Source organism: Phodopus roborovskii, unplaced genomic scaffold (assembly GCF_943737965.1).
Source record: "Phodopus roborovskii unplaced genomic scaffold, PHOROB, whole genome shotgun sequence".
NCBI lineage: Eukaryota > Metazoa > Chordata > Mammalia > Rodentia > Cricetidae > Phodopus > Phodopus roborovskii.
Genome location: NW_026126618.1, coordinates 5,386,198 through 5,410,155, shown reverse-complemented (window position 1 = coordinate 5,410,155; position 23,958 = coordinate 5,386,198). Strand labels below are relative to the sequence as shown.

Below are 23,958 nucleotides of genomic sequence, written 5' to 3'. Positions count from 1 at the left end.
TGCAGCAGCCCCGGGCCCGCCGCTCCCTGCCCAGCACCCACCACGCGCGCAGCCCCGGGGCGGAGGAAGCGGCGCCGAGACGGAAGCGCTCCCCGCGGGTGAAAGGTCACCGTCCCCGGCCCGGGCTCCGCAGCTTCGGGCGCGGCCGCTGCCGCCCGGCACTCGGGGGACCGGGCGACCCCGACGCTCGGGCCCCCGGGCCGCGGCGCTCGGCGGTTGGGCCGTCCCGCAGCCGACTTACCCCTCCCGCCGCGGCGGCCGCTGGGCTGCAGAGAGCTGAGGCGCGGGGCCCCGAGCCCGGGGGGGGGGGCAGGGGCGCTTTCTGGGTCGGTGGATTTGGGGGTGGGGGTCAGAGTTCGTGACCCCTCCCTCGGCTCGGCGGTGCGCGGTGCGCTCGGCGCCTGCGCGTCAGCGCGGTGGAGAAGCGGCCAGCGGCGGTGACGTTCCCTGGGTGAAGCCGAGGGCCCCGGAGTCCAGCGGCGGTTCTGGAAGTCGATTGCCCCCTGCAGGTGTGGAGGGAGACCGCCGCCGCCGCCGCCGCCACGTGTCGGTCAGATGTCCTGCCAGGGGAGCATCAAGTTCTTAAGATCTGCAACTCTGGCGCCCGGGCCTCCGAGGCCACTTGCAAGCCGTGTGCACATACCCAAACATGCATGATTAGAAATCCACGACAACCGAGGGCTGGGGAACGACTCGATGGTTAAGAGTACTTGTTGCTACACCAGAGAACTTGCTTTGATTGCCAGCACCCACCGGACCTTCACAACTTTCTGTAACTCCGATTCCATTGGATTTGGTGCCCTCTTCTGGTGCACGAATATACGTGCAGGCCAAACACCCTACACTTCAAGTAAAAATCTTAAAGGAATACGAAAAAGTCTTTTGAGACAGGATCTGTTGGAAACCCAGACTGGTCTTTTAACTCGCGATCCTCCCGCGAGTCTTGGTCTCCAGTGCTGTAGGATTTCTCTTTTTTTATGTTTATTTATATGGGTGTTTTACTTGCACCGTATGCCTGTGCATCACAAGTGTGCCTGGTGCCGGAAAAGGCCATAAAATCTTCTGGATCTGAAGTTACAGATAGTTGTGAATGGCCATATGGGTGTTGGGAACTGAACCTGGGTCCGCTAAAAGACCAGCCAGTGTTGAGCCATCGCTCCAGTCCCTTAAAGGGAGTTTTGAGTAACAATAAACAACCTAATCGGTTTGAGATAGATGTCTTTAATCTCTGGAAGACTGGACTTGGTTTTATAGGCACTGTCTCAGATTACAGACAAAGAGTGTTGAGTCTGGGAAGAACCCAATCACATACAACTTCCCGCAATATGAGAACAAGCTGAGGCAAAATCACGTCAAATTGTACTTGTGTGTTTTTATAAAGAGCAAGAACACAATCGCTACTGTGTGTTGCGTTCTTAAAGGCTCTTTTATGTTCATTTTGCTAGATGATTCATCCTCAGATATTTACCAGTTCCTGATGGTCAATAAAGATTTGCAAAACGGAAGGTCACTGATGGCATACCACATCCGGCCAGGCGTCACCTGTGGCAGGAAGCTCTGCCCTGCATTCTAAGTTCTGTGTGGTTCAGACTGTAAGAGGAGGCACCTCTCTGTCTCTCCCTCTTTCTTTCTCCTTATTCCCTTAACTTCCACCAATAAACTTTCCACAGGGAAGGGGGAGGTGATCCGGGAATGTCCTTTGCATGTAGGTAAGAACTGTAGAAAAGCAGGCAGATTTAGAACAGAAACCAAGTGTGTGTGTGTGGGGGGGGGGGGACACCAAAACTTTGGTGTGCTGGGCAGAATAATTGTTGTCCCTATGTTCCCTTGTGCCTATAATCCCAGTGCTTGGGAGGCAGAGGCTGGAGGAAGAGGAACCCAAAGCCATACATGGCGATACAGTTTGAAGGTAGCCTGGGCTACGACTCTTTAAAAAAAAAAAAGGTGCTATTTTCCATTGGAATTAAGTATTTAGACCTGGGAAAGGAACATGCACTCTTCCCTAGCAAAATCAGAACTGTTTCACACTTAGCTTTCTGAAGGTCTACCTCTACCTTTTAGTGTTGTTTGGTTTGGCCAGAATGCTAAAGGAGCAACTCTTCCAATAACCTTAAGCTGGCCCCAAATGTGTACACTAGGAAAACACACTGGGTTCAAGGAAAAGGTTTAATACATGCGTCCAAAGGAATGCTTCTCCAGTTAATGGACTTAAGTCACAAGAAGTTGATGTATCAGAGCTCGGGCTGGGCACAGTGGCTCATGCTTAGAATTTGTAGGCTGAGGTGGGAAGATTGCTATGAATATAGCCAGCCTGGACCACAGGGTGAGCCCTGTCTCAAAACTAATTAAACAAATAAATCAGTCTTGGAAACATAAACCACTTTAGGAACATTACTGTAGGTGACATGTCTCCCTTGGTCATATGTTAGCAAAGGGGGACCAGTGAGGTTCATCTTAAAGGTATGGCTTAAATTAAGGCTTCACTAAAGCTGGCAGCACACATCCATATCCCAGTTACTAAGGAGGCTGACGTGGAAAGCCTAAAAACCGAAGACCAATTGGGGCGACAGGGCATCAAAAAAATAAGTAAAAAACAAAAACGCTGGATGGATAACTGCCTTAACCTAGAGACAGGAGAGAAGCCCTAGTCCCTACTTCACAGGACCTGTCAGATCTACATGACCCCAACTGGATGGCATTCCCCTACATATGGAATTGGGGTGGGGGGGTGAGAGGGGAGGGTGGTTAGGATGCATGTGAGAGGGCAGAGAGGGTAAAAGGGAGGGAGGGAGAGGGAACATGTAAAATAATAAATTAAAAAACAAAAACAAAGAACACTAGTAAAGGACTTTACACCAGCAGCAGACATTATAGTACATTTATTTTGTATAAATTATAATACATATTAACATTATTTACAATGCTAGTTTATTTATAAGTGATCTTTATATGAACAATAAGATACAAACCATTATCACTTTAAGTAAAAAAGTGTTGAGAAAACCATTCAAAGGCATTTAAAAAGTATTTGAAACTGGTTTGCACAGGCAGCCAAGTAACTCCAGGAAAGGGAAGGTTGTCTCCCTTTACTCCTCACCCCAAAGGAAAAAGAATATTTGTACACTTTTTTTTAACTCCTGTCACATTTATTTATTTATTTATTTGTTTATTTGTTTGTTTATTTATTTATTTATTTATTTATTTATTTATTTATTTATTTTTCCTAGAAGTCAAGTTACTGTCAGAACTACTACCATCTCTGCGGTGGGGTACATAAACTCGTGTCCTTAAGATTCTTTCCTAGAAGTCACTAACCTTTCTGACAAGGGGAACGCCATAGATTGTCGTTCAGAAACTAACATCAAAAGTGGCAAGAGGCTCCAGAGTATGTGGACTGAAGACACTTTTTAGGGACAGATAGAAGACAGTTAACAAGCAAACATTTTTCTACTGCGTGTAAGGCACTCTCATTAGGATGTGGCAAACCTCCAGTGAACAAGCCAAGCCGTTTCCAAGAACAGAATGCTTAAGAACGATGCAAGCCTGTTTATGAGCTGAGGGTTTACAGAGCACAGGGAAGAGCACACCTCGCCTAGAGGAGGGAAGGAGAAAGCATCCCCAGCACTGTGAGGTGTCAGATGATACGGAAGCAGTTCTGACTGACAGGACAACAAAGAGAACTATGAACAGAGGAAGGCTAAAGTGGGTTCAAGTCGAGCGTACGGACTCCAGGACGAATTGTTCTGTGCCAAACTGGGAATGCCACTGAAGTCTACAGGAATGGGAATTAAATTAGAATTCTGCTTTAGGCAGATTGCTTTGGCAAATTTTAAAACAGACCACACAAAGGAGGCATTGAAATCGGGGGTGGGGGCTGGGTTGGGGGGGTTGAAGGGGGGATGTTTTTCTTGATAAGGGACTGGAACCCCAAGCCTCAAGCATAGGAGGTGAGTGGTGTGTCACTGCACTGCGCCCCAGCTCAGAGGGAAAGCTGCAGTAGCCATAAATAAAGGGGATATAACAGCAGGAAAACGAGGCTGGAAGGGACATGAGGGATTTATAGTCAGATTATAGAGCTCCATGTGGTCTCCTGTTATTGCAGAAGAAAACAGGCTTGACTGGGAAGAAAGCTGAGTGTTAGTCACACCACCGATGTGGCCTTACAGGATGGTAAGGTGAGTGGGTGTAAGAACTGAGCTAGAATACAGGCTTGGGAGACGATTTCAGTGGTAATGAGTCTTGTTATTGAGGCAGGGACACACTGAGGATGATGCAGATGAGCTGTCTTGAGAAAAATAGTGAGAATCCTACTCAAAACACCTTGGGAATCCTGTCCTCACTGTTTTCAACTAAATATCTGAAGATCCAAGAGAAATGGATGGAAGAAATATAGGGTCTATCCTTAAGGATCTTACAGTACAATGAGATAGGATTTACCTCTGGACATCCCAGCAATTTGATTACAACCAGCACAGTAGATGTGCACTCAAGGCATGCCCCACATGCTTGATGATCACATTAGGCTCTCAAACAGGAGGCTTCATCCACTCCTACAGGGCCTTCTATGCATTTTGCTAAGAAATGCATAATTTCAAGATGCTGTCCTCTGACTTCCTTTTTTTTTAATGTTAGTAAATAAATAATCAAGCATAATCAAGCTTACTGGAGAAAAACTAGGGCAGTCTGGGAAAACAGAATGATACTGTTTCTATCAGGAAATGGAAAGAGGTTCAGAAACACGGGATAATATAAAGAATGGTCCTTTTCATTCTCTTAGGACATGGTGTGTGTGTGGGGGGGGATGTCTTCTGCATTTAGCTGCTGCAGACAGAGGGAATGCACTGCTTAGGGGTACCAAGAATATCACCTCTCCTAGCCCAGCCTGCCATCTTGCCATGTTACTGTCTAGCTGAACCTGGGAGACCTGAGCAAGGTTTCCCAGCACACGTGTCCCACTGCTCTGGTATGGCTCACCCTTAAATGTTAGCAATGGAGGTAGCTCATGGGTACAGTGTCCACCTAGAGACCCTGGGCTCAGTAATATTTTTTAAAAGTAGTTTTACAGCAAATTATAAATACATTCTTATTTGCCATTGAATGAGCCAGGTTAAGTAAACTGCTGACCTTATTTACTAGGTTATGAAGGGATCAGGGAGGGACAGGAATGTGGTCTTACTCCACATTTTTAGAATTTTCAGGGGAAACTATCTGACAGCTTGTTTATTGTCTTCTCCAACACTTTCCATAAGACTAAGCAATTAGCAATTATAAACAGAAATTTCATCACATAAGAATTACTTTGAAAAAAAAAGAATTACTTTTAGATTTTAAATTATATTTTGATTTTGAAAAGTTTTTTTTTTTTTGATTCAGAATACTGACTTTTGGAAGCTTATGAGCAAATCTTAAAGAGGTTGAGAATTCAGAGGACAAAAGGTAGAAATATAAAGTATAAATAACCCTGGCCTCCAAAGGAACACATTACACATATTACACAGATATTTACATGGAAAATATTTATGCGATCCAATCAAATTGAGTTGCAAAGAACAGATTGACCTCTTGTGGCAAGGAAGGTTGCATGTGGAGTTGTGTGAGATTGCACAGGGCTTCAAATTATGCTATAGCTAGAGATGGCCATGAAAAACTACATCTTTACCTCAGGTCTAGATTATCTGTGGTAAATGGCTTCCAAAAGGCTCCATGAATGTGTTCAAGATGAAAAAATAGTAATCAGGATATACTTCTCAATGGCTGACATCACAATAAATTATCAGTCTATATAAAGAAGCAAAAATCTTTTGCATCCTTTAATATAATACTCTGGATAACCTTGCCTTTTGGCTGATAGTTTAGCCTCACTCAACAAAATAGTTAAACACAAAAACAATTTTAAGCCTGTTAGCTTCACTCTTCTGCTACTAATCAACAATTTTATGTGTAAGGGGATTTACATGTTAAACAGTAAGTATGACAGAATTAAGAATATGAACCATAGCTGTGTGGTGTGGGAGCTCGCCTTTAATCCCAGCACTCCCAGAGGCAGAGTCAGGCGGATCTCTGTGAATTCAAGGCCAGCCTCGTCTACAGAGCGATTTCTAGGACAGCTAGTACTGTTACACAGTGAAACCCTGCCTTGAAAAACAAACAAACAAAACAAAACAACAAAAGAATTTGAACTTTTCCTACTGAGGGACACTGACTGGCACAGTCTGGTGTGGTAGTCCAATGCATGGGTGCTGAGGCAAGACTATGGATGAGGATGAGGGCAGCCTGGGCTACACAGAAGGACTGGGTCTCAAAGGATGCAGAGAGTGAGAGGAAGAATAAATTTTAAAAGTCAAGGGAAACAATCTAAAGTAGCATAAATTTCCTTTAAAAATATGATAGTCATTTCAGATCACTTTTAAAATACATGTTACAGAAAATGACATCCTTTTAGATATAAATACAAACAATGACTTGGGCTCCAAACTCTTAAGAATAGTAAGGGATATTGGGTAACATGTTGGCTGCCATATTCTGTTTTTAATCACGGAGCTTGGTGGCACACATATGTAATCCTGGCACTTGAGAAGTCAAACAGGTGAGTTCCAGGCCAGCCTGGACTCCAGAGTGAGCCTCTGTCTCAGAAAACCAAGAAAAAAAAAAAAATCACATTTATACCCAACTGGCAGTTTTAAATACAGACTGGGTGTGGTGGTGCGGACCTTTAGCTCCAGGCACTTGCAGAAGACTGTGGCTTAAGGTTTGCCTGAGTCACACAGTTAGCTCAAGGCCAGCCTGGCAATTAGCAAGATCCTACAGGACTGGGGAGTGGGGGTGGGGATGTGAGGCTGGGGATACCGTTATCAGAGCAGACTGCTGGGATTCACTTCATAGTTGCTGAGGTAGAAGCTGGCTATGTGGATCTCTATTGCAATATGATTCAAAAATATGCATTTTCACCTGCAATTTTGTAATTGTAATTTCTACACCAAACACTGTATGGAAATGTGCTCCTTAATATATGTGTTGTACTTGCAAAGACTTAGCAATAGTGAAGGTGTCATGATTTAAGGCAGAGACAGGCGTGTGGACAATACATCAACAGTGTACAGTATACAGTTATTAAGGTAAGCTTCCGTCTCTAAACAGTACTTTAGAATTCAGTGAGTCTCAGAGACAATTCTGACCAGCAAGTAAACATCAACAATTTAATAAATAACATACATGAAAAACGTTTTTAAGAACTGTATATACCTAACGGAACAGTTTATCTCCTAATGGCTGTGGCTGGCTTTATGTTGGCAGTGATCATACACGCCTCCAGGAGGGTTCTCCACTCTGCTGAGCTGTGCCCCCGCAGAAACGAAGCCAACACTGCTACAATATCGTGCCTCCCTGAAACGCTTCCATCCACCTGGTGACGAGACGTATCTGTTAGACTTGGGGACTCAAACCACACCTAAGAGTGTGACACAATTGTTGACTTGGGATCTTTCCTACACCACACAGGAGTATCTACACACAGGGAACTACCCTTTACTTGTCGATTTCATCCAATGTGTTCTTAGTGGCCTCACTCCTTCATGTGCAAATGTTCTAAAATATCCCAGGATGGATGAGAAAGCACAGTGGGTAAAGACACTTGCCACCAAGCCTGACCACCCGAGTTTAGTCCCCGGGACCCACATGATGGAAGGTGAGAACTTGTTCCTGCATGCTATCCTCTGACCTCCACACCAGCATCACCAGAAGACAGTAAAGAAAGAAACGAGAGAGAGAGAGAGAGAGAGAGAGAGAGAGAGAGAGAGAGAGAGAGAGTGTGTGTGTGTGTGTGTGTGTTTACTCGGCTTTGGAAAGGATATGCCCACAAAGGCCCCTATTACAATTCCTTTCCTCTCTTTCTGATGTTCTGACTCAGTCAGTTTTGGAAACTAGCGATGCACCTGTTGTTTTTTTTTTTTCTCCCTTAACTCTACCAACCAAAATCCCCTTGCATGTCCCCCAAACCTATCTTGTTCCAAATTTCTCAATGACAAGGAACTGACCTAGCAGTTGTCCTATTCTAAGATCAAGAATTTACATACAATACAAAACTTTTCCAAGATTTCATAGAAGTCATCACAAAATCTTGAGTCTCAAAGTCTCTTCAGGCAAGAAAGACACAGCTGCAGGCACTCGGAACACCACGCTTGCGCTGTCTCCAATCGCTCTTTGTTAGTTGGGCTCCCTGAAACCTACTCCACCCCTACGCTTACTGACGAACGATTCGTACAGTAACAGATTACAGAAGAAAGGACGGGAGAAAGCTATGAACATCCCAATCACTAATCCTCAGAATAGCCCATACACACTCAGCTCAAATATCAAGGACAGAATTTACAAAATTTCAAATTTTAGGTGCAAATAGCTTATGTTACACTGCAACGGAACACGTAAAAGAAGTCCCACTGGGGCTGGAGAGATGCTCAACACTTAAGAGCTCTAGAGGAGCCAGGTTCGGTTCCCAGTGCCCACACGGTGGCTCTCAACCATCTCTACATAACTCCAGTTCCAGAGGATCTGATCAGCCCTTCTGACCTCCACCAAGCACCAGGCACACATGTGGTACACAGACATACACACAGGCAAACACCCAAACACACCCAAACACACCCAAACACACACACACACACACACACACACACACACACACACATCAAATCTAATAAAACCTTGTCACAAACGAGGAATTAATTCTCGTTAAGGAGGAGTTGTTTGGATAAACAGCTGTACATTCCTTCACATCCTAAAGCAGATGGGGGAAGTTTTTCAGAGTGTAGCATTGTGCCTGGTTTGTGCTCGGATACATATGCAAATATACCACATTAACTCCGAAGTGTCTACAAAACCGCCCTCAGAGAGCTGCCTTGTGTCCCAAGCTCTTGACTTAGAAGCCTGCCGTGAGCACAGCGGAGCCTGGGTGTGTGTGTGTGTGTGTGTGTGTGTGTGTGTGTGTGTGTGTCATGAGCACAGCGGTGTGCTCTGTAGGGTGACAAGGATCACATGCAGAGAGGTCAGCTGAGCTGTGCGCTCAGAGGGGCCTTCACCTCACAAGCACACCCCTGTAGGTTAAACGGTCCCCCACACCCCAAATTTAGATTCCTGTGGGATTTCGAGGAGATCGCTCCGGTCTTGACCATCTAAGATGGTAGGTGATTCCTTGGACTCAGGCCCTGGGAGCAGTCTGTGAGTCTCTCTCTGTGTTTGAGTCTCCTGCATAGCAGCCAGCAGCTGTTTTGCCTGTCAGTCATGCTGGTCCACAGGCCAGGGCTCCCTCAGAGCAGAGCGCCAAGCCCTTCCTCCCAGGTCAAGCTCAGACACACTCCACGGACAGGGCTGCCCAGTTTTCTTTCATCGTCTGCTTTAAAATCATCTGACTGACAGGTTAAATCTTTCTAACTGGGATCTCTGATGGAAACTGCTCTCTGTGCTTTTAAAATGTCATTTAAAACAACAGCTTGAGGTCCCCCGGGGCAGAGGGAGATCTGAATTACTTACTTCTGAGTGGAGTGGGCATCATCTGCCTTAAACACATAGAACACCATGCCTTTGTGCAGTAGCTGAAACACCCTGGAGTCTGAGTTCTCATCTTTGACTTGTGTGACGGTAAACCCTAATAAAGGCTGGCTCTCCAAAGCGGCCACGTCCTAATTTGAGACAGACAAGGGAGGATAGGCTTTGAGGCTGAGAGGTAGTTCAGGTTTGCAAAGTCTCAATTTAATACCCAGCACAGTGAGTCTAACAGCTCATTTTTACTTATTCCGCAGCGAGCCTCCTACTCGCCACCTGCCAGGTTTCAGCAAGTTTATACCCACTGACTTTCCCATTGTTTTTACTGTAGTCAAGGAAAGCAGGCGATGATGGCCTTACTTTCGGTTTAGAGCAGTAGGTGATTTACCCAGATGCCACGGAGGAACTCTGGGACTCTGGCTAGTTGTTTGTTGAGACAGGGTCTCACTCTATGCCCAAGCACACCTGGAACCCACGGTGGTTTCCCTGCCTGGGTTCTCCAAAGGCTTTGTTTTGTTGATCTCACCATGTAACCCTGGCTGGCCTGGAACTCACAAACATTCACCTGCCTCTGCCTCTAAGTGATGGAATTAAAGGAGTGCGCCACCATTCCTGGTCCTCTTCTTCTTTCTGGAGTCTCACATAACCCAAGGTGGCCTCACACTCCTCACATAACTGAGGCTGACTTTGAACTCCTGAGTCCCCTGCTGCTATCATCCAACTGCTAGATTGCAGGCATGTGGGGTCACGCCCTGCTTCCCTAGCCGCCTTCGTAGGCTGCTGGAACACACAGCTGATGACAAGAGCTTGTTTGTGCTGAGGCCTAGTTAGTATAAGCTGGAGACACCAACAGTGGCTGCGAGAGAGGCAATCCCTGTCTTGTGCGAAAGAGCAATCATATGACAACAGAAATACCTGCATTTTAGTACTCTTCAAAATTCCTAACACTGGAGTAAGAGCTCGTGGAAAAGAAGAATAACACCGTCCACATTAAAAGTACAAGACAGTCATGGTGGCTCACTGCTGTAATCCCAACCCTGGAGAGGTTGAGGTAGAAGGATGACTGAGTTTGAGGATAGACAACCTGGGCTAAACGGTGAGTTAAACCAACCTGGGCCACCTGATGAGTCACTGTCTCAAAAATCCAAACATGACGAATGAGCACCGCCACCTCCCTGTGTCTAAAACAGTGCTTGCTTGGCATGCCCAGGCTCCATGACATCCTCAGCTCTGTAACCCTCCAATAGGCCCCACAAAACTAAAACAAGACCCCTCCAAAGTCACCCGCAAGCGTCCATCTTACCTCACTGGCGGCGTACGTATAGAGTACTTTGTTTTTGATGACAAACCATAAGTGTTTCCATGGCTTTTTGCTGCCCTTGGATCTGTAAAGGTAGCCACTCATGGTAGAGTCTTCTGTGTTTGCTGAAACCTGGGAAAGGCAGTCCCACACCCAGGTCAGTGGCTCACAGACTACTCTTCAGTAACAACAAACTTGCTACTGCTAGCTACGACTGGCACATTTCAGAATGACACTGGGTGTTCTCTGTATTCTTGTGGAGGGGCGTTGGTGTGCAGGAAAGAAACTGCCCACATGACTGCCCCATGATATTGCTTAGGCTTTTTATTATAGACGAAAGAGCAGCCAGGGACAACTGGAAGAGTCCAGAGTAGACAGACGGAAGGAGACTGAACATGGCCAGGGCTACTTGCTAGAGAGGGAGAGTAAAAGTGGGTGGTGGTGAATAGAGAATATAGTGAGAATACCTGGGTTAAAGGAAGCCTATGGGCTGGAGGGAGTTTAGGGTTAGGTGATGCGGTAAGAAGGGCTAGGAGCTAGCGCAGACTTTGATATGTGTAACAGGTACTGAGGAAGCCTGGTGGCTAGCCTGTGTTTTCCTGAGGAACCCTGCCTTTTATCTGACTGTCAGAAGTCCTCCTGTAGCCCAGGTTGAAACCATTTCTGGATATCTGGACTGCCTCTTGGAGTTCGGAGAACTGGAGATTCCTTTGGATCTGACATTCTCAAGCCCTTGTCAAACAATCTGAAGTCTGTTAGCATGGGCATGAAAACCCTTCCTTTAGTGAGGACCCCAGACCTTTGCCTGGCTTGCCCATTCCTGCACAGGCTTCTGTCTCTTGTGGGCTCAGCTGTGTTGTCTGGTGTGTCAGAGAGAATTCAAAGCCTACCAAATGTTTTTTTCAGGCTGCATTTTGGGGACCACATGTTATCTGTTACTCAGGTCTACACAGCAAGCTCCAGGTAAGCCAAGGCTAGATAGCAAGGGCCTGGCAAGAGCAGGAAGAATTGGGGAGAAGGGGTGGGGTGGGGATGAGTTAGTTCTTTCCTCCTACCACATGGGTCATCCACACGGTTAAACTCAGGCTGTTAGGACTGATAACTGAACTCAGGGTATAAGGTTTGGCGGCAAATGCCTTTACCCACTGAGCAATCTGACTGGCCCACATTCCTGTTTTAGAATTAATTCATGCGCCCCACAGAATAATCAGTCAGTACTGACTATCTATGAATATCCCTCTGTTATCTTTTCAAAAGTAAAATTCACATTGACCAACTTAATTACCTGGTTCATAAAGCTTGTCTCACTTTTTGCTTGTGTCTGAGTTCTTAAGACCAGAAACTCCTGATCTTCCTACCTAACCCTTTCCATTTAAAAGATGGGCTTGCTATGTTGTCTAGCCTGGCCCTGAACGCCTAAGCTCAAGTAAATCCTCCTAGCTCAGTCTACTGAGTAGCTAAGGCTACAGGCATGTAAGCTATCATGCCTAACAAGGATCTCAAAGTCAGGAACTTAAGATTCAGAATTGAAGGATTAAAGAGAGAGGTCATAGACATTCTCTTAATTGGCCTACATTGTTTCATATATAACCAAACCAAACAGTACAGACCAGTAGAAGGTGGTAAAATGACCAGGATGAGCTTGTACTTTCTCCTACGGTAAAGACACCCTTTAAAACGACTTCTATGTCTACTTCCTAGGACTGCAATAAATGTTCTCCAAAGCTTTCTGCAGCCATTTTGCCAACGACTCAGGTCATGAGGAAGATAAAGACCGCAAGGCATAGCCAGAGTATTAAAATCCGTGTGCTAATAGTGATGGGAAATGTCCTTTATGACATTCCGCCTCACCAAGGTCAATGGAAACGCTTACTTCTTTGAGGGCGGCTGGGATTTTCTTCTGCTTCCTTCCCGATGGGATACTGTGCAAGACTGAGGAGAAGGCACTTGAAGGAGACTTGTGATTCCCAGGGGATCCAGTCCTGGGAGGCACCTGGTGGTCTATGACAAAGCAGGCGTGTTCGTGTTCATGTAATTAGCATGCAACTGCCACTAAAATCAGTCAACGATGATGTATAAAATACTCATGAAACGAAGGGGGGATTGAGAACTGAGCAGGAGTTGAGCTGATTACATACGGATTTTTTTTTTTTTTTTTTTTTTTTTTGGTTTTTTGAGAGCTAGGCTAATCTGAGTTACAAAGGGAAAACATCTCAATAAATAAGTAAATAAAGGTACACAGAAAAAGTTCACCAATCAAGCATCCAATGAAGCAAAAGTCACCAACAAAGTGCCAACCTGTATGCCCCCATGCTGATGACTGCAGATAAAAGTGTCTGGGGACTAGGGATGTAGCTCGGTGGTCCAGCACTCACCTCACGTGTGAAAAGTTTTGGGTTTGGTCCCTTGTACTCCCAGGGAGTAAAGTAGAGAAAGGAAAGAAAGTCTACCTCAGAATGAAAAGCAAGGGCTAGAGAGATGGCCCAGTGGTTAAGAGCACTTGCTACTCTTGCAGAGGACCGGGGTTTGACTCCCAGCAACCCACATGGCAGCTCACAACCATCCTTAACTCCAGTCCCGGGGGATCCCATACCCTCTTCTGACCTCTGAGGGCATACTATATTCCTTCTGGAAATAAATTCATCACAAAAATAAATAAATCTAAAAGAACGTAAGTGAAAAACAGTAAGTGGAAACTTTGAATGGCCCCAAGTTAAACCTTCTAACTGTGTTAAGCATTTTATTCAGTAACAATCCAATATGTTCTTAGTAAAACCATTTCACATTGTTAAAAAAAGAAAAAAAAAATGGCTCAGTCTAATTTCTCTTGGAGTTACCACAAAACTCAAGTTAGAGCAGAGTAGGAATTAAGACAAGTCGGGTAATCATGCTTCATGCGTTTAGGAGGTTGACAGCATCTGAAGCAGAGACTTTGGTTACATGTTTATTTTCACATTACCTAATTTCTGCAGCTCTTGGAAGCAGTGTTCACATACTCTCGCCAGCTGCTTTTTCAGGTAATCTAGGCCATACTTATTTGATGAGCAAGCTTGGCACACAATCTGAAAAGACATTACAACTATTTCACTCGGAAAAACTTTTGATTACAAACCATAAAAAAGGCTACAGTTTATAGCGCTGTCCATTAATCAAAACAGTTTGGCGAGAACTGACTCTCACTTATCTCAAGGCGTTCCGGCATACAGTGGGCTGTAATTTACAGACTGCATACATAGAGGGGCTACACATAAGCCCCGGGTGCTTGCTTTAAACAATGTGCTCAGCAGAGCTAACACACGCAAGCCTCCGGGACACCGCCCGGTGTGCAGGCATGTCTGTCAGTCTCACTGATGACCCTCATCCTAAGCATCATCCCTGCCACAGCAATAACCACCTCTCTGCGACTCTACCTGGTCATGGGGCCCAGCTGCATCTTTGAAGGAGCTCTCTCTTACTAAGCGCACCCTGCTAAAGAAACCGTGAAAGCTTCTACTACAGTGTGGATTGGAGTTACCTTCCAAGGACTCGTGTGTGAAAGTCTCCATTGGGGCGCTAGGAGGAGGCAGCAGAAACTTTAAAAGGTCATTTAGGTGGGGTACCTTCATAGAGGATTGTGGGGTCATTTCTTCCGAGTTTTCTACTCTTACCAATCGAGTACATGGCCTTCTTTGCCCACTACACCCTCTCAGCATGACAAGGTGCCCTAACCCCAACACTACAGGACAAGGCCATGCACTAAAGTCCAAAAATGTAAGCCAAAATAAATCTTTTCTCTTTATAAATTGGTTAATTGGGGCAGGGCACACATCTTTAATCCCAGCATTCAGGAGGAAGAGGCAGGTGGAGCTCTGTGAGTTCAAGGCCAGCCTAGTTTACATAGAGAGTTCTAGGACAGCAAAAATACAGGCCCTTCCTACTGATCCTTGTCTACAGGAAGATGGCAAAACAAACAAACAAACAAACAAACAACCCACCAAGCTATAATATAAATAAGAGTCTGTAGAGTTATAGAGTTGGGGGTTATTTTGTGCTTTAAGCTAGAAAGGTTGGCCTTGGACTTGCTACAATCTCCCGGCTTCACCCTTCTTAGGGCTGGGATTCGCAGGCATGTGCCGCCATGCCTGGATTAGCTTTCAGTTTTGAGTATGGGTTCTGTATGGCTGCAGCAATACTGTGAGTGTGGGTGGAGGGAGGAGGAAGCTCCCAACAATGTCCCCGACTCCAGCCGGGTGACACAGACGAGCCCACACCTGCGCGTCTCACTACCATTGTTTTTCTGTTTCATATACTACAGTGACTTCTGAGAGAATATCCCTCACTGTAGCCCGGGGACATAGAAGTCACAACAGGGATAGATAACTGCCCCTTCTGACCTTTCCACAGGCCCTGCAGTGATGTCTTCTCCAGGTCAGAGTGAATTCACTTGTGCAAATCATACACATGGTGGCTCTGGTATCAGGAATCCAGATGGGCGCCTTTGACCCAAGAGGACTGACGTCCTCTTTCTTTTCTGAGTCCTGTGGAGGAAGAAAGACTTCTGGTTACTTGGTGCGCACTGCCCGTGATGGCATCAAGTCTTTGCGGTGTCCCTTCTCCAGGGCTGATGGCATCATTAAGGATGTGGGAGGAAAAGGGGGCCGTGACATTTCCAGTCCTCGGTATATTAAGAGTTTACATCTGAAAATTCTCTATTGGCACAAAGATGGTCACTGTACTGAGATGATTAACTTCTTCCTTAAGTCATTACCCCCACCCCTGTTCCCTACAGAGAAAGCTCGGGATAGAGCTGGGGTAGTGTCACATGCTTAGTGTGAGCCAGGCCCTGAGTTCAATCCCTAAACACACAGAGAGAGGCAGAGACACACACTTCCTTCCCATACACACCCGCACACAGAGACACGCAGAGACACAGAAGAAGGCAGGCAGACAGACACACACAAATAAATTTCCTACACTTCGGTTTTACAACTGCCAGAAACTCGGGGTACACATAGCCTCCTCCAATCCATCTCTTAAAAACAGGTTCCTTTCCTAAAGCTCTATGAATGCTTTACAGTTAAACGGAAAGCAAAGCCCCGAGGTGAGCCTGAAGGAGGGGCCAGGCGGGACAGTACCTCGTCAAGACTCCTGCTGGGGCAGAAGGTGGTCTTCTTCTTGGCGTACTCTTCTATTGACCTGGATATGGCCTCCAGCCACTCATCTCTTTCTGTGGCAGAGCTGAAGGGTAAACGGTCAGTCAAGAAGACATCAGCACATCTTCTGCCCTTTTCTCTTTCCTTCTCCCCAGGCAACAATACCACCCTCCTGTCAGGTCCAAAGGGAAGGCCTTCCAGAAGGGGTCACTTTCTTTACCTCTGGCCGATGGGACACATGGCTACTTGTGGTTGCATATAGCAGCCCACAGTGGCCTCCAGGCTCCCTCAGTATCACAAATGCATGCTATGCATGTCAAAGTCCATGAGAGCATACTAGCCCTTTTCACCCCCCCCCCAGGGCTTCCTTCCACCCGTTTGTTCTCTATAATGGCAAGCTTTCCCCCTCTACCTCCTCCCACTATTCTTGCTATATTCTCATTCCGTCTCCCCTCCCCCACTCTCCCTCTCTCCCTCTCTCTCTCCCTCTCTCTCTCTCTCCCTCCCTCCCTCCCTCCCCATTCTCTCTCGCTCACTATTCTCTACTCTATTTTCTCACACGCCTCCACTTCCTTAGCCCTGGCCATATGCCTTTGCCTGCCCCACCCCCACCCCATCTACAATAAAAACTTTCCCATACCATGGAGCAGTCATGCCGGCAGCTTCTTTATTGGGCCCCTTCTCCTAACGGGTTAGGGTTGGCGTTAGGGTTTAGGGTGCCGATAGCCGCACTACAATGACCCAAGGTAGGGATCATTTGTTTCTGCTGCCTTCTGACACCACCAGACTCTACTCCACACAGCTTCTCCTGCGCCTGCTCTAAGCGTTCACCTCTCCTTGCCTACTGCTCAGGGTCCTCTCGGTCCCTCTGCCCCTGGAGCCTCCTACGGCCTCCTGGGCACCCGGCACTTGGAGAGGCCCTGCCTCTCGCTGGCTCCCTGGGCTCTGCTGTAAGTCTCTCCACTGTGATTCAGGGCATCTCTCTACTACGGCACTCTCCTCTCCCACGCTACTGGAATTCTCTCTCTGGAGAGGTCCTGCTCCTGACCCTTAGCCCCAAGGCTGTCCCATCTCATCTTTGCCCTGCTCCTGGTTCTTTTCCCACCAGTCTCTTGGCTCACTCCTGGAACTTGATTCACCTTCCTTCTTATTCTGTTTCCTCCTTGGACTCAAAGATTTCATTAAAGCCTCACCATCTTACTGTAAATTTGGCCTCACTACAGCTCAGTGGCCCAAAAATGACACACTCAATTTCCAAATTCTCCAAGATTTGTTTTATTTCTGTGTTTTGAGTCACGGTTTCTCTGTGCAACCCTGGCTGTCCTGGAACTTGCTCTGAAGAGTTCCACCTGCATCTGCCTTCTGAGTGCTGAGATTAAAGGCATCACCACTGCGGGGCACTCACAGATTATTAACAATTTCTGCTCATACATACACACACACACAAACACACACACACCCTCTGATCCTGAAAATCTCTTTAAATTTTCTCTGCTTTCCACTCCTAAAACTCTCCTATCTCTCTGCTCTCAAAAAAAAAAAAAAAAAAAATCTCTTGAGATTATTGTGTAAACTTTTTGTTTGTAAGTTTACTGGGTGTGGTTTAAAAATATGTAAAATCTTTAACAAAGCTTAAAACTTAAAACAGAGTTGATAACATATGTATGTATATAAACAAATATATATACATATATATATATAGTTAACTACTATAAATGCTTGTATGTAACAACTGTTGTTTAAAAATTAGATCTGTTACAGCATAATGTATATGTGAGTTGAACTTAATTCTTGTTTATGAAAAATAGGGCTTACTAATAACAAATATTTGATGACTGAAGTTTAAGGTCTATTGAGGCCAGCAGAAACTGACTTAGACACACAGGTCTAGCTGCTCTGTCTTTGCTGACTTGGTTAAGCTTTAGATATTTGAGATAAACGTAACAAACTGATACTATGAAAAGGGACTATGAAAGGACCAGAAAAGACAGGACGGTGAGGTGACGAGGACCCATCTTTAGCACCATAATTCCTAAGATGAGTAGTAACTAAGGGAACTAACACTGTGATGGGAGGGCTCACCCAGCCCTCGGCACACCAAGTTTTGTCCCTAGACATCCCTCACCGGGAAGCTGTCTTTCACATAAGAGAAGAGGCCTGCCTGGAAAAGGGCATTCTCCTTTTGCATTTTCAACCACACCTCTCCTCCCACACTCTGTGCTTAATCCCCATCCATTACTAGTGCAAGACAGTTATGAAGTCATTTAAAATTTGCTTTGCATACTCCAAACTTCCAGGCACACTTTAGGGAATATAAACATGACAATCTACAGATACACATGGAGAGGAGAGAACAGACAATCAACTTAAGATCTATCATAATGAAATAAATCCCTCATGACGGGAGCACAAAGGTGTAAGGAAATCCCTGTATTTCCCAGAGAATGATGTTAATGTATGCAAATGACCTGACAACTGCAGTTGGATTTAAAATATTTTAGAAAAATGTGAGACAAGAAGTCAGCTCATTGCAGCTTATTGTATTATTCACTCTAATTTTAAGCATAAACAATATACAACATATATATTATATGCACTCGATATACTGACTATATTAAATATATAATATGAATAAATCAAGTAAGAACAAAATAAAATTAAACAATACTCAAAACTGTGAATAGAGAGACATATGAAGGGCACAGGCACAGGGTACTGGTTTTTTTTTTGTTTGTTTGTTTCCCTCCCCCTTTGCCAGGGCTGGAGGATCAATCCTGGGAGGACCTTAGGAATTCTAGACTAAGAACTCTAACAACGATCTGCTACAGCCCTAGTTCCTGTGTTAGAAGATGTTAGAACCGCTTGCCTTCCCCATAATAAATATTTTTCAGTAATGTTACTTCCCTGATGAATGCCACTTAGGATATTTTTTCATACTGATACAAGAATTTACAAATGATACTGACAAATCAATAGTTCCCAAATTTGTATTCCATACAAGAACAAAACAAAAAATAACACTTTTCTTTCTAAACCAAATAAAATCTGCCCGTCACTTCTACTATTCCAGATTATTGCCAAAGACAATTGCCGATTAACAGTTGCTATATGCTCAGCTAGCAGCACCAGCTGCTTCCCAAATGTCATCATTTCTCATCTTTAGGGCCCCTGGAATACCCACTGGCTCTTACTTCTGCCCACTACATTAGCAGACATTGTCACCATGTGCAGATGAGGAGCTGTGGACCACCAACACTAGACACTGGTTTACCAATGACCGCTTCCCGGGTTATGAACTGATACGAGACCCTTCACCACCAGGTCAGTACCACCCGGTCTGTGTTCTCTGAAGAACCACAGCACAGGAACAGACACGACTTCTGGGCAAACACTTATGAATCACTACCAGCTCTCCTTCCACCGCCCACTTTTTGCTCAAAGTTAACTGCAAACAGAGAGGCAGATGGCTAATTTGAGAATTGCTGTTGAGATTTTTCTTTTCTTTTCTTTTTTTCCTTCTTTTTTCTTTTGGAGCCCCGGGAGCATGAGAAATGTGATTTGACTGTACAAATCATGTCACATATGCTGTTCTTTTGTTTAATCATTCCTGGCGTTCTCTTGTGTGGGCTTCTGCCAAGACAATGTTTACCAGCTCTTGATAACACATTTCTCACAGACCACACACATTTGCCTGACACATACAGTGCTGACACCCTAGGCCTTTTGTAACACAATTAGCAGAAGAATCCACATCTTCCCCAAACTGACAAACAGCTTGAGTACTTTGTTTTTCACAGAATGTGGGCATCATCAGAAGGCAAATTTTGTCAAGCCAAGTTATTTCCCTCTCAATTGCAAGGAGTTGCTGGGAGGGGGGGAACTGTCCAAGTGAAGGACCTCTCATGTATCAGACCTTGCCACACCAATGCTTGTGCCGACAGCATGGGGCAAAGCCCATGCTTAAAGGCCACGTTACTGTGACTCTTCTGAATTACGTTTACTGGGCTACTATGATAGGATTAAGGACTGTGAACTGGACATACAAAATAGGCTTCAGCTAAGGGCTCACCCCTTACTCTGGTGAAAAAGTAGCTAGCATATAATGCACGCACCGAAGAGGGACATTGCAGGGCAAGTTTGCAGAGGAGCTGACAGGACCTGAAGACTTACAGAGTCTCACAGGGAACAGTCTCATACTTTGGTCATCTCCAAATGCTGGCATTCACACACATGCACCCAGCCCAGGCACCCTTCTGACACTGAGACCCTTGCATGCCTGAAGCTCCATGCTGACAGTTCACATGCTCCATGTGCACAGCAACTCCTGATTTTCCCTCAACTGCTCTCCCAGTGCTACCTATCACGGTGAACGGCATCACCACCCTACAGCCCACAGAGCCGGCCAACTCCTGAAGAAAATCCCTTTCTTCCGCCTTCTGTGTTCAAGTAATGCCTTCTCCCCCTGTGCTGTCCATACAGGAGTGAAGATTAACTATCGCACTGTTCTCTGTTACGAACCATTAAGTGGCTTTCCCATGGCCTTTATGCTAAAGACCCAAATCCAACAGGTGGATCGCACACTGACTTCCCAGGCCCTCCAAGCTTCTCCTGCGGGCCTCCTGTATCATCTCCTAGCTCATACCACATGCTCCTCCTGCCTTAGACTCTTTGTAGTCAGTGTTGCTAAACACCGGGAGGCCCTTGCTTTTCCCTTTGCCTAGTTATGCAACAGCTATCCTTCCTAAATCAGTGAACACAACAAGCCTTTAAGGCCTATCTCCATGTCCTTTCTCCACTAAATCTAGCTTGCTTATCAGCCTCGTAACAATGAGTACTATTCCTGTAGCCTACTTAATTATAGTAATCCTTACTTTACTTGGGTTCATATTTGCAAAAGCACACGTCTGCCCTAGCGGATACAGGCTTGGTGAAGAAAGGCTCTTAATCATTCTCTATACCTCTATGCCTAGCACAATGCTCTGCCAAAGGCAGAGGCTCCATATTACTGACTGACTGAAGTGATGAGGTCCAGGCAGAGGAGCTCCCTGAGAAAGGCAGGAAGATGTGGAGTAGGATAGCATGCATGGGGCATGGGGACATAAGCTGGGAGCCAGGTACTGACTCTCTCCAGCTATGAAGGTTCTAGCTGCATCTTCTACTACAGAAAAGCTGTTTCGTTTATACAGGAGACCTGTTGGATGGCATAGCCATCTTCTTCAATCACCTCAGCTCCATCTCCTGGATAACTCACTGCAGCTGCTACATCAGCACCTGCTGCTTTATACACCAACCTTCAGTTTGCATGGAAGACCCAGCACAACCCTCAGGAATCAGCCCTTGCTTCCTCAAACATCCCGCTACAGCAGTGCCTCCCTCTCTCTCCCCGCTTGCACGGAACTGCTTAGGCTTTGGACTAAGAGAATGCTGTTACTGGCTCCCTTTTCTACCGTCACTACTCGAATGTCGCCCATAAAACATAAGCCTGCTTTTACTCATTTGTTCAGTGGAGTAGCACATTTAACCGTCTTCAGGAACTTTTCCATGCCATTTACAACTTGGCTAACTGGCCCCAAAGGCCTAGTCCTCAGCCTGCCTGGGCTTTTGGCACACCTTCCTTATTAACCGCGATCACTTCTAGCTTTTGATTTAAAGTGGGAGATGGGTAACTCTTCCTTTTGGCTGGACACTTGCAGACCAGCGTAGGGTTAGTTTGGCTAAGAAAATAGGGAGAGCGTGGCGAAGGAGAAAATACGGGGAAACATTCCATTCACAGTCAGAAAAATAAACGCTTCTTAAGTTCAGCTCATGGTACCCAAACCAATTAAATGTGAACATCAAGATCGCATGGTATAGATCATGAAAACAGATCCAACAATGAAAAAATTAAATACCGCGAGTATTAAAAAATAACAGGGCAGAGAGAGACATAGGTAAAGGGGGCAGTGCTAAGAAGAAGATGGCTCAGTGACTACACGGTGCCGAGCCACCACGCTGGCCCACTTAACAAGCTCAGAGTCCCACAAACACTGGCGCCCCGGCTTCAATGGCACCGAAGCCCGACTCTGCCCTCCTTACGTGCACACGCGTGCACCTCACACAGGTGCACACACACAAACGCAAACCTTAACTTCTAAGAAGAAGAGAAAAGGGGCACTGGGAGACTGTAGAGTTGACACAAACTTCCAGTTCACAGAATAGACAACATGGAGGCACGTGCCTGTAACCCTGCCACTCAGGAGGCAGAGGATCGCTGGCAACTGCGGGCCAGCGAGGCCACGTAAGGAGGCCTGGCCTCAAAGTAAACAAGTGAACACACACATGAACACACACAGAATCTGCAAAGCAGAGGGAGGTACCACACATGACTTAGGTCTGTGTGTGAGTAACACAGCTTGGGGTTTCCTTAATACTCGATTTACACTATAGCTTTCCTATTGTTTTGAGACAGGGACTCATACGGCCAATGTTGGCCTCACACACACTATGTAGAGGAGAAGGATCCTGAATGACTGTGTGTGCCATGAAGGCCAGCCCTTATGACATTTTTCATTACACCTAAGTCACTGTCCGATTCAGTTTGAGGTCAATTTGGTATCTTATGCAACAGTAACCACACACACACACACACACACACACACACACACACACAATACTCTGATTTCTACTCTGCCTTTGTTAGCTACATTGACAACAAATTCAACTGGCTTCTTCGTTTTTAAAGAGATGATAAATACTGATACATGAAATCTTTCTGGTAAAATATATAGCATTAAGTGTTCTTAAACATGTTGTGTTAAACTAGGATACTTTTAAAAGGTTATCAGCATAACAAATTCCAGCATAAATATTATTGTTATTATTCTACCTAGAGGAACACTACTACCTTTTGTATCAGCTCCATCATGTGCTTGGTTATAATGAGTAACCAAATGGGAACAGGCTTTAGGAAAAGAATAAATAAAATATCTAGCAGCTGACCTAAATTAAAAATTAGAAAAACAAAACAAAACAAAAAAACTTTCTGAGCCAGCTACACTGGCAAAATGAGGTACGTGTGTGTACGTGTATATGACTACGGGATGACCACACACACACACACACACACACACACACACACACACACACACACACACACTTACCTGGCTGAGAGGATGAAAGAGCGCTCTACACTTTCAATCTTTAATTCGTTCTGATATGCTTCTTGGGTGGGTTTTCTGACCTGGAAAAAGGTACACATATCTGTCAAACTCACCGTGCTGCATGCCAATCTGACATGTCAGGAGTAGCTGAAGTTGCCCAAATTCCCGTAAGTCTGCTCACTCAGCTTTCTCTACTGTCCTTTGCCATCTATTCTATCATGTTCTAGATGAATTTAAATACCCGCATGCAGGCCTGACTTCCCCAGTGTCCTAGCATGGTGGCCTAGGTCATCCTCAAGGCTCACTGTCTATCTCCAGAAAGGCTTCCCTGATTCTCTCTTGGGTGGCGGTTCCTGCTTCGTGACTTACTTGGGAAAGGGTCTCACTATGGAGCACCTGACATTCTCCAGATGTCCATCAAAAGCAGCACACCAACCACACCTACCAAAAGATGCACGCTCTTCTTGGCTATGGAGGTTCACACCAGTGATCTCCGCACTCAAGAAGCAAAGGCAGAAGAAGCCTTGATTTCTAAGTTAGCCTGTGCTCCAGAGTCAACCCTAGCTTATAAAAAGCTTGGTGTGGTTGCTCACACTTGTTATTCCAGCACTTGGGAGAGCGAGGCAGGAGGATAAGGAACTGAACACCAGCCTCAACTACACAGGCCAGCCTGGGCAATAAAATAAAAGCACCACCCAAGCCAGACTTTTAAACAGACCCCACGCATACACAGAAAAAAATGTATATATACATACAAACATTCATACATACATACATATAAGATGACAGTCCTACTATACTGCCTCAGATGGTCTTGACTCTTGGCCTCAAATGATCCTCCTAGCTCAGC

At 45.5% G+C, this 23,958-nt stretch overlaps 2 protein-coding genes across 2 annotated transcripts in view; both read right to left on the bottom strand.

Annotated features, from left to right (window-relative positions):
• The window catches only part of Nr2c1 (nuclear receptor subfamily 2 group C member 1), a 46,854-nt gene extending 46,558 nt beyond the window's left edge, over window positions 1-296 (bottom strand). Inside the window, exon 1 of the mRNA XM_051206309.1 lies at window positions 244-296. The gene's annotated coding sequence lies outside the window, so the exon portion shown is untranslated. The remainder of the gene's footprint in view (window positions 1-243) is intronic.
• Window positions 297-2,864: 2,568 nt separating this feature from the next.
• Fgd6 (FYVE, RhoGEF and PH domain containing 6) overlaps window positions 2,865-23,958 on the bottom strand; it is a 108,886-nt gene continuing 87,792 nt past the window's right edge. Inside the window, exons 14-21 of the mRNA XM_051206307.1 lie at window positions 23,109-23,188; window positions 15,952-16,054; window positions 15,211-15,354; window positions 13,797-13,899; window positions 12,711-12,838; window positions 10,841-10,969; window positions 9,526-9,674; window positions 2,865-7,402 (exon numbers count right to left, since the gene is read on the bottom strand). Coding sequence (XP_051062264.1) covers window positions 7,366-7,402; window positions 9,526-9,674; window positions 10,841-10,969; window positions 12,711-12,838; window positions 13,797-13,899; window positions 15,211-15,354; window positions 15,952-16,054; window positions 23,109-23,188 — 873 coding nt within the window. The 3' untranslated portion in view covers window positions 2,865-7,365. The remainder of the gene's footprint in view (window positions 7,403-9,525; window positions 9,675-10,840; window positions 10,970-12,710; window positions 12,839-13,796; window positions 13,900-15,210; window positions 15,355-15,951; window positions 16,055-23,108; window positions 23,189-23,958) is intronic.